Source organism: Onychostoma macrolepis, chromosome 20, assembly GCF_012432095.1.
Source record: "Onychostoma macrolepis isolate SWU-2019 chromosome 20, ASM1243209v1, whole genome shotgun sequence".
In the NCBI taxonomy this organism is placed as follows: Eukaryota; Metazoa; Chordata; class Actinopteri; order Cypriniformes; family Cyprinidae; genus Onychostoma; species Onychostoma macrolepis.
The window spans coordinates 14,711,080-14,726,132 of record NC_081174.1 but is presented as its reverse complement, the minus strand read 5'-3'; the positions used below and the strand labels follow the sequence as shown (position 1 = coordinate 14,726,132).

The 15,053-nt window shown below is 37.5% G+C and overlaps 1 protein-coding gene across 1 annotated transcript in view; it reads right to left on the bottom strand.

The window, feature by feature from the left end:
• Positions 1 to 15,053, bottom strand: part of scfd2 (sec1 family domain containing 2) — a 131,993-nt gene that overhangs the window by 114,862 nt on the left and 2,078 nt on the right. The window contains exon 3 of the mRNA XM_058755614.1: positions 969 to 1,096. Within this exon, the coding sequence (XP_058611597.1) occupies positions 969 to 1,096 (128 nt within the window). The remainder of the gene's footprint in view (positions 1 to 968; positions 1,097 to 15,053) is intronic.

Below are 15,053 nucleotides of genomic sequence, written 5' to 3'. Positions count from 1 at the left end.
TTAAGAGCTCTGTGCATGTCTTACATGCCTGTGAGTATTTTTACCCCTCATTTCAGACTCTATTGCTTAACTTATGAACAGCAGAGCACCTCTAAAACATACAGTATGTGTGTATGTGAACATGTGATCCCACATGAGGTTCATATTTCCTCAGCGGCCACATGTGCGTTCTGCCCATCTGTAGTACTACTCGCTGTCTGAAGGAGGTGCTGTGGATCTTTGACTAAAAGCCACTGAATCTTACTGGCCCCCGTCTACTTCTTGTTCCTCTTTTCTTCTCTTTCTGTCTTCAACACTGAATCTCTCTCTCTATTGTTCACTATGTTCGTCATGGCCACTGATGTAAAATCTATAGTAAAACGTTTTTGAATATACACCTTTGTCTTGTTACACAGTATTCTGCAGCAACATACACAAACTGTAAAAAAGCCCAAGTAAATGTACAAGAAAGTTCTGTAAAGCCACAGGAGGCTCTTTGTTTGGGCACAATACCTAATTTGTATTTTGGCAGCGATTAAAAGTTCACAGAATCGCTGTCATTTGCGAGTAAATTTACCTTTACTAATTAAATATAAACTTTGGATTTCTGGATTCACACTCATTCTGAGTCAATAATCCTGTGGTGTTCTGAGTATTTTAAAGGAATAGTTCACCCAAAAAAGACAATTCTGTCATTAAAGTCATTATTTTAGTTTTCTTTGGGCACAAAAAGTATTCTAGTAGCTTCATAAAATTATGGTTGTAATTTAAGTTACATTGCTGTCTATGGAGGGTCAGAAAGCTCTCGGATATCATCATCTCATAATTTGTGTTTTTCCGAAGATGAACTAAGGTCTTACGTGTTTGGAACGACATGAGGATGAGTAGTTAATGACATCATTTACATTTTTGGGTGAGCTAACCCTTTAATGTTGGTAGGGAATAGGTTCTCAATGTCTTATGTAGTTTAAATGTGGGTGTGGCCTTACCTAGACTCATTTTGATTGGCAGGTTCTCTTTGCTGGCTGCCTCGACCAGTTGTCTCCTCACTTCCATCACTGCCTCCTTTTGCTTAGCAACCAGCATTGTCTCCCATAGCAACCGTGCAGTGGCAGATCTGTGGAAAACAGGCCAGGTAATAAGAACTCACCCTCTTTTATTTATAATTCACATTACCCATAAATGCAAGAGCTAGAAGAGAAAAGACTTCAGAACAAAAGCCAAAAATAAAATTTAAATAATATATTATATGTAATACTGATATCAAGTATTATCAAAAACCATAGTGATTTAGAGGCCAGTGTTTTAATTTGTTTGATTTATTTAGTACTTTTACAAAAAAAAAACGTGATGAATTGTTGTGTAGAATTGGTGATGATTTGATTTGACCCTAAGGGGTTGCAAAAGAGGGTTGCCCAAAGAACGAGAAGATCTTTCACAACAGTGTTTCTCTATCCAACGATATACTACTACTGGATGAAAAAGAGCTGACAATATCAAAAACTTTAAGAAAACTAAAAACAAAACAAAAAATGTATGCGTCAGTGGATATGAGATGCCAAAGGTTTACTGGTCAACTAAAAGTTGTTGCAACAGAATTTGGGGTAACCTGGATTAAGTTTTTTGCTCTAGGGCAGTTTTTCCATGAATGCATGCCCACAAACTCCTATGGGCTCTTGAGGGAACTTCAGAGGGGTTGTGAGTTGATGAAAACCTAATAAATTATCATGTAAAACAGTATTTGATGTTTTGGGTTGTTTTTTGTGTGGTTTGGAAACCTTTTGGTTAGCATTCAGATCTTAAAGGAGTAGTTCACTTCCAGAATAAATATTCCTGATAATTTACAGGATTTTTCTCCTTCAATGGTGGCCAACGGGTTGAATTTCCAAATTCCATTGAAACTTGAAATTTGGAAATTCAACCCGTTCTAAAGGTCTCTTTATCTACAGAAATGATCACTCATTTTCTAAAATAAAATAAAATAAATAAATACACATTTATATACTTTTTAACCACAAATGCTCATCTTGCACTAGCTCTGTGATGCGCGATTTCACGCATTACATTTTCACTTTGGAAAGGTCATGCACGGTTAGTTTTTCATCTGTGTACATCGGCTCAAAACAGTAGGGTAGGGCGAAAAACTCCATCTCATTTTCTTCTCCAACTTCAAAATTGTCCTACATCGCTGTTTTAAATTTTTTGTAAAGGCCGTTTGACTTTCTTTTCATGTCTGCTTTGTAAACACTGGGTCGGTACTTCTGCCAGTGTCATGTGTGACCTTTCCAACGTGATTACGTAATGTGTGAGGTTGATCTAGTGCAAGATGAGCATTTATGGTTAAAATTAATTTTTTATTTTTTTACACAAAATGACTGATCATTTCGCTAAATAAGACCTTTATTTCTTGGCTCTGATTGTGTAGCACCCATTGAAACTGCAATTTGGACCCGTTGGCCAACATTAAAGTCCACTATATGGAGAAAAACCCTGGAATATTTTCCTCAAAAAAAATATTTTTATCTGAAGAAAGAAAGACAAGTGAGTAAATTATCAGGAAATGTTAATTCTGGAAGTGAACTAATCCTTTAAACCACTGTGCATCCTTTAAACTTCTTTTAACTTGACATGGCATCTTAAAAACGTGGCACCCAAGAAGCAGTCATATCACAACAGCAAAAGACAATCCACTAAGTATGTGTTTACATAGAACAACAATTAAAAACAGTGTAGATTGACACTAGAACATGTCCCCAGTCTTTCTGTCTTGCTCTGTTGACTATTCATAATTTTCTCCTACCCATCCATCAGGAGTAAACAGCTCCATCTTAAGTAACTGTACAATCATTATTCAGCAAGGGTTTCTCAAATGATCTCCTCTTATGACATGTGATAATGAGGCATCATCATTCTGTTCTTCATCACTGGCTCCTCCTCTTCCTGTCTTTAATCATCTGCTGGATTGTGTGTGCGTGTGTGTTCCAGCTTATGTGCTGCTTGTCATATTAATCAGGCATTGGAAAGTTCACACAAACTCTTGATGAGAGAACTGACAGAATAAAATGAAATCGTGGGGGGTGGGCAGCCTGAGAGAAAACATCTTGTGAATAAGCAGAATTTTGAGGAAAGGACAAGAGGAGAAGAAGAGTAAAAGACTGAGAAAGTGAGGGTGCAGGACATGAAATAAGGGCAAGAAATGCGAACGAGGCAGAGGAGAGACACATGAGGGCAAGCGACGGAGGGTGGGGGTGTTTTACTGACACTGAAACCAAATGTTAAACCTGCTCTGTTTTTCTTTTGCTCTTTTTGCTTTTCCTCTCTCCCTCTGTCTATTTCTCTCTCTCCCTTTCTAACAGTTGCCATGTGTTGGATCTCAGCTGTAATGTGTTCCAGACAGAGTTTTGGCAGTGTTAGAGAGAGGCCTGACTCCATTACTCCAAAAACGAGACAAATAGTGGGGGAACAAAAATGAGGAGGACAAAAGCCTACATAATAAACATGGGGCTTGTTGTTCTAGAGCGCAGACTTATGTCGGGAATTACGAGCGGAGGGACAGTACAAAAACATGGCAGATAATGCAAGAGCGCAAACTGGCTCAGTAATCTGGAGATATGTGAAATGTGACCAAAAAAAAGGGGGAAAATTGGAGAAAAATAAGATCACATGATGGGCTGGTCACACTTCCTTGCCGATTCTTGCGAAAGCAGAAAAAAGTTCAATTTTTTTTTTAACAGACTGTAAAAGCAAGGAATGCTGAGCCCATTGTGTTTTCAGATTACACTAGATTAAGCACCATGAAAGTAACCTAAAACAACAGACGAGAATATAATGAAGGTGTACACTTCCAGTCAAAAGTCAGGACACACTTGAGTGAATCTAAGTTTCCCATGATCGTAAAAACCTTTCCATCGGAAGTCTTATGCTTAATTGCTTAACATTAGTTTAAGGAAAAATAAATTAAAATACATTAGTTGAGTTTGACCAGCAAACAAAAAATAAAATAAAATAAAGTAAAATAATTTGGAGAGCTAAGAAAAAAAAAAAAAAAAAGGAGTTTGGCTAGCTAAGAAAAACGTACTAACAAGCAAACAAAACACAGCACAACAAAACAAAAATAAAATAAAATAAGAAAAAAAAGGGGGGGGGGGGGGGATTAATGAATTGCATTGCCAAGTGAAAGAAAAGCAGTCAACAAATATCCAACATGTGGACTCCTTCAAAAGCTAAACTATAAGATACTTTTGACATTTTCTGGTCAATACATAATTCCCATATTCAATTTGTGTAAATTCATGTGGAATATTTTGGATTTGGATGTGGAAAATAACCTAAGGATGACTAGGCTTTGAGTGGTAGTAAATACAGACTACATCAAGGCATCTTTAAAGAGATCTTTAATGGACGAGTAGATGTTCTGCAACCTTCAGCAAGCACAAATCTTTGAAACTCGGTCAAGTATGTTACATGTTTGTGAGTAGGTAGTGTGTCCGGTGCAATGAGGCTGAACTGATTTTGCATGTCGTAAACAGATGCACACATAGTCAGCGTAGTTTACATGCCAGAGTTAAGACTGGACCCTCTCTGTGTGCAAGTGTATGTGGATTCTGCGTGTATTCCAGGAAGACGAGGGGTCCGCTTGGAATGTTTCGGAGGGGCAACATGGTTCCAATTTACCCCAAAACCTCCCCCCTTCTTTACTCCACTCCTCTCCTGCAGTGTTCCCCAGGCTCGATGTACTGACAAGGGGGTTCAGTGAGTTTGTATGAGCATTTGTACTGCATTATTACTCTAACCTATGGAGGGCAGTGTTGGTTCGCAAAGACAAAATATTTATTACCCATTCCCGCCACAACCTCCTTGTAAGGTCCAGTGTGTATGTGTATGTGTGTGTGTGTGTGTGGTAGGTAGGGGAAGTTCAGGGTTCCTGGAAATACATGACTGAGCACTTAAGAATGGACTTCAACTGACTGAGCGCCTTAAGATCTGACTTTATACACGCACAGACACTAAATTGCATCCAGAATTGTTCCAAAATGTGATTAACAATAATTAGATGCCGTTTCTCAATAATGTTTTGGGTGTGTTGTAATGTAACATGCACTTTAAATAAAATCCAAAACATGGAGCCAATGTTACACCCGCAATTTTATACAGATGTGATGTTAAGATGCCATAATCGTTGTGACGGACAGATTGATTTAGTAGACAGTGATTAAGTCTGTGTTTATCAACAACAGGAAACAAACAACCCCCACTTGTTAGCAGCATTCAATCCAGGTCGGTTATTCTTCAATTACGCCCACTTCCAGGACTAATGATACTATGCACATATATGCCTGCACACACAAGGAGACCTGGCAGACTCTCCATGGGTGAGGTGTATGTTTTGCCGTGCTCATTGCAATCTGTACCGGGACTCTGAGAGAAGTAAACAAAACTAAAAATAAGAAACAAAAGCAAGCAGAAACCTGGATTCATCATCGAGAAACAACGAGAGCACACACACAGTCCAGGTTTTTTTTTTCCTGTCAGGGTTTGATAAAGGAAAGAGCAAAGGAAATAGGAGTGCAAAAAGTTTCTTAAATTTGAAAAGTATCTCCAAAGCAAGCCTGCCATTTTCACTTCAAAGACAAATGTCATCCGTCTCTTAAAGAGATTGGAGAATGACTGTTATGTAAGCGTCATTTGGAGAAGTACCGGAGATGGCAAACAAAGAGACTTTAATAAATTGGGTTGTTTCTAGCCTTTAGATCCATAGAGAATGAGATTATGTAATTGGCGGTTTTCATTGATAACTGCAGCTGAATATTTCATCCTTTGGCTTGGATTGATGTGTGGTTTTAACAGGTATTTTAGTGAGCCCTGTGAGATCTAGACATAAAACTGCCTCTCTGTTGCAATTACCATTCAGGTCTGCACATCACCAATTATTTTACTGTGATATAATGGTTTTATATAATGGTACATATATAAGAATATAAAAGAAGCAGTTTTATATATTGTGCACACTACGATTTATAACAGTAAAAAATACAGTCAAAACAGTAGTTTCATTATAATTTCTCTTCTTAAAATTTTTAAAATATAATTTATTTCTGTGATGGCAAAGTAGTCATTACTCCAGTTTTCAGTGTCACATGATCCTTCAGTAATCATTCTAATACGCTGATTTACTGCTCAAGAAGCATGTTGAAAACAGTCATGGTGCTTTTTTTTTTTTTTTGGAAACCACATTTGTTTAGGCGTTTTTGATAGAACAGCATTAAAAAGAACAGCATTTATTTGAAATAAAAAACATTTGTAACATTATAAATGTCTTTACTGTCACTTTTGAACAATTGAATGCATCCTTGCTTATAAGTAAATAAATAAATAATTCTTTCTGACCTAAAATATTTGAATGTAATAAAAATATAAACATTTCTACATAAATGCAAGTAGTAACTATATTTACTGTTTGATTTTTTTTTGTTGAATGGTTCAATTAAGTTTACAGACATTTTTAGTGGCTATCATCTCTCTCCATAAAGATAAGTATCATTCTGCTAAAATCTTTAAGCTAAAAATGCTACACACATAAAAGCAACATCCTGTTACATAAATCTAAAAAAGACTGGCACACACAAACTCACAAAAATACACATTGCAAATCTCTCTCATCTGTGGCTCATTTTATTTCATGTGAGACTCCCTGAGTGGAAGATAAATCCCAGAGAGCAGACACTAACCTTTAACACACAATGAATGGGAGCACAGTCACAGGTTCAGGAGCAGCTGCTGGCGCACTCACAGCCCACTGGGGGTTTAGAGTTTCTGCATGTATCAATACTGCATGTCTTCATCTCATTTAAATCTACTTACTCCTCCAGCTCCATTACAAATAGATTGACTTGACAATCAGTACAGCCAGAGGAGAGGAGAGGAGAGATTAGGAGAAAAAACAAGTTGAGTAGAAATGAGAAGATGAGAGACAAGACAAGGCACAAACTGAGATGAGAAGAAATGAGAAGAGAAACAAGATGATGAGACACAAACCAAAAGAGGAGACACAAGAGGAGAAGACACAAACTGACATGAGAAGAAATGAGATGAGAATAAGAGAGACGAGATGAGAAGACACAAACCAAGATGAGAAGAGCAGACAAGATGAGAAGACACAAACTGATATGAGATGGAGAAGAAATAAAAAGGAGATCAGAGAAAACAAAGATAAGGAGGCACAAACTGAGATCAGAAGAAATGAGAAGAGACAAGATGATGATAAACACACCAAGATGAGAAGAAATAAAAAGAAGAAAAACAAGATGGGGTGACACAAACCAGGATGAGAAGAGCAGATAAGATGATAAGACACAAACTGAGATGAAATGGAGAAGAGATAAAAAGGAGATGAGGGGAGAAGAAATATGAGGGGGCACAAATTGAGATGAGAAGAAATGAGACAAGAAGAGTAGAGACAAGATTATAAAACAACCTTAGATTAGGAGAAAAGAGAAGAGAAAAGATGAGGAGGCACAAACTGAGATGAGAAGACGACGAGAAGGAGATGAGGTGAGATATGAAGTGAGACAAGGAGAGGGGAGATGAGACAAGATAAAATGAAATGAGATGAGACAAGGTTAGATGGGATAAAAAAGCTTTTTTAAATATGTTCCAAAAGCTATGAATCTCTAAGTCAGAGTCGTGTGTGACCTGTCAATCAGAGACAGGGAACTAGTGGGAGGGATACAGCAGAGGCTAAAGAGAGAGTAAACAATATGATCTGTCAACAAAGACTCAAACACTCAATGCTAAGCATGACAAAGAGTCTTTTTAACTGCCAGTAAAATAGTGTGTGATATACAGTACGTGTCTTCTCTCTAGTGTTGTTTTCTCACAGTGCAGTGTGGTCCATTTCTTCCCCCTCTACATAAACGCAATACCACTTTCATGGCGATATCCTCATCAGCTCTACTTTGATGGTTTAATAATGGCTGGACAGGGCACACAGTTGGGTAGACGGTAGTAAAACATAGGGTAGAAGTGTGGAAGGTGTGTCACACACCCTTACATAAGCAAGGACATAGTTGTAGTATCCCACACACACAAAATCAAAGCACCACTGCTCTACCGCAGTGCCAAGAACAACATATTACACCAGCCTGACTGGAGCAAACCTGACCACACACATACAATCTTCCAGTCCAAAAACAGATTCTTGGCCAATTGCAATTGTCTATTTGTATTACTGGAGCGGGGAATAAGGCAGTTAGACAGGTTGGTTGATGTTGCAGTAGAGCAGAGCGTGAAACAGTCCTCCTTTTGCTAACCAAACGTGAAGTCTTGAAATCTGCTATAACCGAAATTTCACACACAGCACAATCCATCCCACCAGAGACTGCATATGCTACCATTTCGAAGAACATAAATTCATGTCCTTAGTGAAGTATATCAAAGCCAACCTACCAAAACACCAGACACGGCTTTCATTACAAAGCCGTTCAGATTTCTCCCACAACCACACTAAAATCACAGAGAGATCTGGACGTTTCTCCAGTCAGACCTGAATAGGCGCAGTGTACAACCAGACTGTTATTAAAAGTCGGGGTTCGCACAGACGAGGAAGAGGAAGTCTCCTATCAGCAGCCCGCGCCGGTCGCCTCAAGACGGCCGTCTGAAATGACCACCCATAACAACACTAAATCCAGCGACCCTGAAACAGAGCCTACAATTACAAAGGGAAACACCATACAATAAAGAAGGCAAAATTAGCCAGACAGCCCACAATTAGTATCTTAAAATAAAACCTTTTATAAATATTTTTCAGAGCCTATAGATATTGCTGGGCTAGAATAACAAAATACAGCCAATTACATTCACCTGAGCTGACATGAACAACGCCAGTATCAGCACTGCAGGGCTGGGCCACAAAACCCCAGTAAGAACCGTTATTATTAGCAGTGTTTGCTAAGGCAAACATCCCCATTAGTACTGCTCACTCACTTGGGTTACAGACTGAACAGACTCCACTTATAGACTCCACTTCTGTTCAAAATAATGTGTTCTACATAAGAAAAATAGAAACCCAGGCTCATTTTGTACGTTTAATAACACTTTCAAAGTGAAATGTCCAGTAAGTGGGGCTAAAAGTGCATCAGTTTATCTAAGAGAGATTAGTGAATCTGACAATGATCATTTTGTACACATCGCGGTGGAAACACTATTACGTTAAAGCTCTATTGCGTTTGAAAATAATGGAGCTCTACACTAAACCCTACCTAAACCTAACAAATAATGTTTACAAAAGCAAACATGATACAATAAAGAAGGCAAAATTAGCCAGACAGCCCACAATTAGTATCTTAAAATAAAACCTTTTATAAATATTTTTCAGAGCCTATAGATATTGCTGGGCTAGAATAACAAAATACAGCCAATTACATTCACCTGAGCTGACATGAACAACGCCAGTATCAGCACTGCAGGGCTGGGCCACAAAACCCCAGTAAGAACCGTTATTATTAGCAGTGTTTGCTAAGGCAAACATCCCCATTAGTACTGCTCACTCACTTGGGTTACAGACTGAACAGACTCCACTTATAGACTCCACTTCTGTTCAAAATAATGTGTTCTACATAAGAAAAATAGAAACCCAGGCTCATTTTGTACGTTTAATAACACTTTCAAAGTGAAATGTCCAGTAAGTGGGGCTAAAAGTGCATCAGTTTATCTAAGAGAGATTAGTGAATCTGACAATGATCATTTTGTACACATCGCGGTGGAAACACTATTACGTTAAAGCTCTATTGCGTTTGAAAATAATGGAGCTCCTACACTAAACCCTACCCTAAACCTAACAAATAATGTTTACAAAAGCAAACATGATATAAAAATGCATTTGCTGAAGCAACCATGCCTTTTTTGGTTTATTCTACACGTCTGATCTCTTTTATTGTAACTTATGTTTCACTGGACGTGTACAAGAGTATTGATGTACCAGGTGAGTTACCAGGCAAGTTTATTTCATCAGAAAAGTCATACATATGGAGCTGGTCATGCAATGTAAAAGTCAAAATGTATTTTGTGGTCATAGTATTGTGCAAGGATCCACACAAAAGTATTTAATCAATCTGCCACAAAATTTGCGTGAAAACGAATGGAAGTTGCTGGTGTTTTACTGACACTAGTGTTAATTTCAGATGGAAACTGTAGTAAAATGTATGTATAGATATGTTTTTGGAGTTCTGCAAATGTAGGTAGAGGGTGAAATATCCTTTTAAAGTTTAGTGTAAACTCAACCTGTATCGTTTGTGTTGCAGACATGAATGATACCTCAAATAGTGCAGGCCAGGGTTTTGAGGTGTGCTATTTTCTATTTTTAAGGATTATGCTTACAATTTACACCTGGTGGATTATACAGCAGGCAAAAAATATTCAATAGACTTATCTTGAGGCGAGAATATCAAAGAGACTTGTACGCAACGAGTATGCTCTATTGATTTTGGCCAGTAAGCAAACACCTCAAACATCCCAGCAAAGAGCTTAAAAAAAAAAAAAGCTTAAACACTTTACAGGCTTAAAAATAAAGGCTACGATTTGAACCAAAAGCCAGAAGAACTTATTCAGAAACATTTTATTTCTTTATTCTTTAGAAACCACTCATAATGTAATCTAGTATGTTTACATGCATATTTATAATTGAGCTACTGCAGGTTTTGTACTCAAGCTACAGTCTTCATCTGTCTGTCCAGTATACACGCGATAAGGGTTAAACACACTTTGTGTGCCACCTCTGTCTTTTGAAAAGAGGATCACAAATTAAAAACTGATAAAAGAACTTTTAAAGTGCATATAATTCCATTCATTGTGACGGCAAATTTTGCACAGACAAGCAACACTCAAATTTCTTTTCAGAAATCTCTAGGTAGGACGCTGTAGTAGAGGAATGCATTAATATATGTGTGTTTAGATGATCTTTCTGATATGTGCATATTCTTTGACCCAGAATATTGGACTGGCAAAACTCGGTCAGAAATGAATGACTTAGCTGGCATTATACAACTGTCTCGAGAGACGTTTAAGGACATTAAGAGTCTAGGGAGTAGAGTTGTTCTCTTGAGGATCAGCTGGGCCCTGTCAGAATGCATCAAAAGCTTCGATATTTGCCTGGAGCCTGTCTAGACTCTGCTAAACAAACCCTAGGCTTGTGACTCGCTTCCCTGCTGAGCTAAAGCTAGAAATCCCCACTCTCACATTGAATGGATTTGACTGCGTGGAACTGGCCGGTTCTCCTCCACTGAGTCCTGGAGCTCCAGCCGAGAATAAGCTGGCCTGAAAAAGAGGGAACCGGTGTAGATGCAGAGAGTGGGCAAAACAAATGCTTTTTTTTTTTTAACCCTGAAACTTAAATTAGAAACATAAGGGAGGTGAAAAACACTGAACATGACATTCTAGGGAATACTAAAACTACACGCAGCAACATAAAAACATTCTACTCATGAGCAAACAACCATTACTCAGTTAATGAGCAGATCACGTCATGACAGAATGACAGAATGAGCACATACTGTGGTAATTAGCACACACGCCTACACAAGTACTAACAGATAATTGAAAACAACATTACAAGACAAAATCTAATACTGTATCTCAAAGCAGTCAGCATTGCACTAACACTTTAAAAGCGTACATATGATTTTCTTGCAAGTTCATTGTCATATTATGTCATACTATATATCATTTATAAAAATCTGTTTTGTCAAAAAACTTTTATTTATTTTTAACATTAACATTTGAAAAAAAGTTATTCAATTTAAATGATTACATTTATTATAATATAATATAATATAATATAATATAATATAATATAATATAATATAATATAATATAATATAATATAATATAATATAATATAATATAATATAATATAATATAATATAATATAATATAATATAATGCATTGATTGTATTTGTAAAACAGAAAGAAGAAAAGTTCTGTAAATCAGTTCCATGATTATAAATTTAATTCTGGTAAACCAAAGTAAGGTTATCTGTGAATACCGTACTGTCGTTATTCCACATTCAACATTTTGAAAACCTCCATGGATTATGTGCTCCACATATAGGGTGGCTTATATACAGTGACAAATGAATCTAGAGCATCAGGTACCCACCACCTCATCTCTGCATTTGGCTTATTTAGGCTCAGAGCATGCTCTTTACAGTCCTTCAGAGAAATGTGCCAAGCCTGTCAGATGAGCCCTGTTTCACTCTGCTCTAGTCAAGCACATGATCGACCAAGCAAAAAGGCATTTTCGCATAAGGCCAACATTTGCATAGACTCATAATACACATCTCTTTAAAGGCGCAGAATCTCTTCAGTGGTTTTGTGTTGACCAATTAATGTTTTGTAAAAGATTCAGAAAGAAAGAAGGTCAGAAAAACTCAATTCTGACTGTTCCTGCTGTAGAAAACATAAGCTATCATTATGAGTGTCCCTCAAGGAAAAAATAAAGTGTTACAAAGGTGGGAAATACAGGCCTTTTAAAGCGCAACACAAAAGCCATTTGAAAGCCTGTTAAATACGCACTTTTGCACACATCCAGTCACAGAAGGCTCTTCAAATGGAGACTTGTCCTATTCAGTCTCCATGCCATCTGGCTAACAGTGAGCTCTTGTATATTTACATGGAGGTCTCAAGAGTGTGTTTGTACTCAGCACTGCGGTGCTACTGTAACCAGCTAATGGCGGTGAAGGGATGTGGTCATGTGTCTGCATCTCTGTGTGTACTGTGTAGGTAAAAAAGCAGATTGGATGCTCTCAACAACAGTGATTGAACAAGGTTTAGATACAAATAGGCACAATGAGAGTCCACAATGGAGACCAGACACATCTGGCAGCTTTGGCGGCACAAAATGTAAAAGGTGAAACTGGTTTATTCATTGATATAGCTCATAGAGAAGTTCCTATCCCATTAACTCAGTCACTCTGGAGCTGAATTCTTTCCGCACGCAAATGTGCTCTCTGAATCCCTGCTTGATGGGATCTGGAAAGAAAACAGACATACGAAACAAGTTCCTCCTTTAACAAACCCTCACATCTAACATGTGGTTTAAACCTAATGGGTCGTAAACAGCGTTTGGGTTGCCATTTGCCATTTGACTTCCAGATGAAGTAGGTTTAGTCTTGACATTAAAAAAATCTTGTATCAAGAGAATATTTTATCAATATACAATGATTCACCACAGAATCATCTGCCAGAAAGGTTATATGGTGTCAATTACCCCTAACAGTTGATGTTTTCACTCAAGACTGAGTTCAATCAAAGGCCATAAGTGCAATACATTTAGCAAAAAATTCCCATCCAAAAAGCATGACTGGGTTCATTTAGGAAAAATATTACTTTCCATTCAGACAGTGAGCGAGTTCACCAAATACGTGTTAAAACAATTGAGCAGCATGACAATATTACACAGAACAGCAGAAACTTAGGGTCATTCTTTACCACATCCCACCTCGTAGGAAATGACATCGGCAAAAACTCCAGCAAAGCCATTTAGTTATTCAAATACACATTTATGATGACTAAAGAAATGGTGGTTCTCCATTAAAAATACGTGGCTGGGCACTGTTCCTGTGCCAACATGTGTGTAACCAAGTCTCGTGGTTTCCTCACATCTTTCCTACTGTGGACAGAAAGACTTTGAGAACAGTCATGATTATGCAATATATTTCTCTAATCCTTTACCAGAACTGAGGTTTCTGGTCTAAACCAAACTACAGTAGGGACATTACCCTTGGCGCAGTGATGACAAAGGGCCAGTTTTACTAAACAGGGCAAATTAGCGCAAGAGTGCAATTCCAATACAGCGCTCATTTCATTTGAATTAATTTTAATAATCTCCTCTCATAAATTTTGCATCTGAAAGGTAAACTCCTACATATGCATATTCAATAAGGTCAGGCGCAAAAATAACTGTCCACGACTTTTCAGCGCTAGTTTTTCTTTAGTAAATCGTGACAGTACTATTTTAATGCCCAAAGACGGTTTGCGCTGGTGTAAACTGTTAGTAAAACTGGCCCAAAACCATCAGATAGATGGGTCAAAAAAATTTTTTGACCCATGGGGCAAAATAACTTTTTATAATGACTTTCAGTGTATGGACAAAAAACCCCCCAAAAAAACAAAAACTTTTTAAAAGTTGTCTGTCTTTGTGTACATACAGGTTTGGAGTGACATGAGGTTTCCAATTTTTGGTTAAACAATCCCTAAACTAAGTACAAAGCTATTCAGTTTCAAAATCAAACCCTAGATCTAAACCTAAATGTTTGTCAAATGAGTTAATATAACAACCAGCCCATCTTAAAGATGTAATCAGTTTTAAAACATGTTAAAAAATGTAAATACTGAAAGTTCAAATAATGTGTAGCTTTAAAAACAGTAATGGGACCTTCCCCCAGCATCAGTTGTACCATCTACAGCACAATGTGTCATTGCCTTTACCACTTTGTTAGCTAGGTGAGCCATCCTCCTTAAATGGAAACATGCCTCTCCCCCATCACATGAGGATTGGATACGAGAGGTATTGCAATGCATACACCTTGAAAAATATTAGATACTCTTCCAAAGGATCACTGAGATCCTCTAACAAAATATGGAGCCCTGTACTAGGTACTATTGAGAAGGTAACTGTAACATCTGGACCGTCTCATTATTTCATTCGAGTAGATTCAATTTCTAAAATTTGTTTATTTTATAAAAAAAAAAAAAAAAAAATTCCCCTTCTCTTGTGGCCTTTGGGGAGGGGTGTGGGCTGGGGGTTTGTTATTGTGTAATTTTTTGTCTCTTGCTTTTCCTCTTATCAGACACCCCGTCTCATTTTGTAACTGAGGTAATACATTTTATATGTCTGTAAAAATTTTATTAAAAAAAACAAAACAGTAATGGAGTTGTAATTCCACCACAGTGTGAACATGATCTCATCGCATATTCATCATCTGGCCTTTACAATAGTGCTTTTGGGCATTTTCTGAACCGACTTTAGTTTTTTGAGCTAAAGAATTAACTTTATGATACTACGTTTGTATGCCATAAC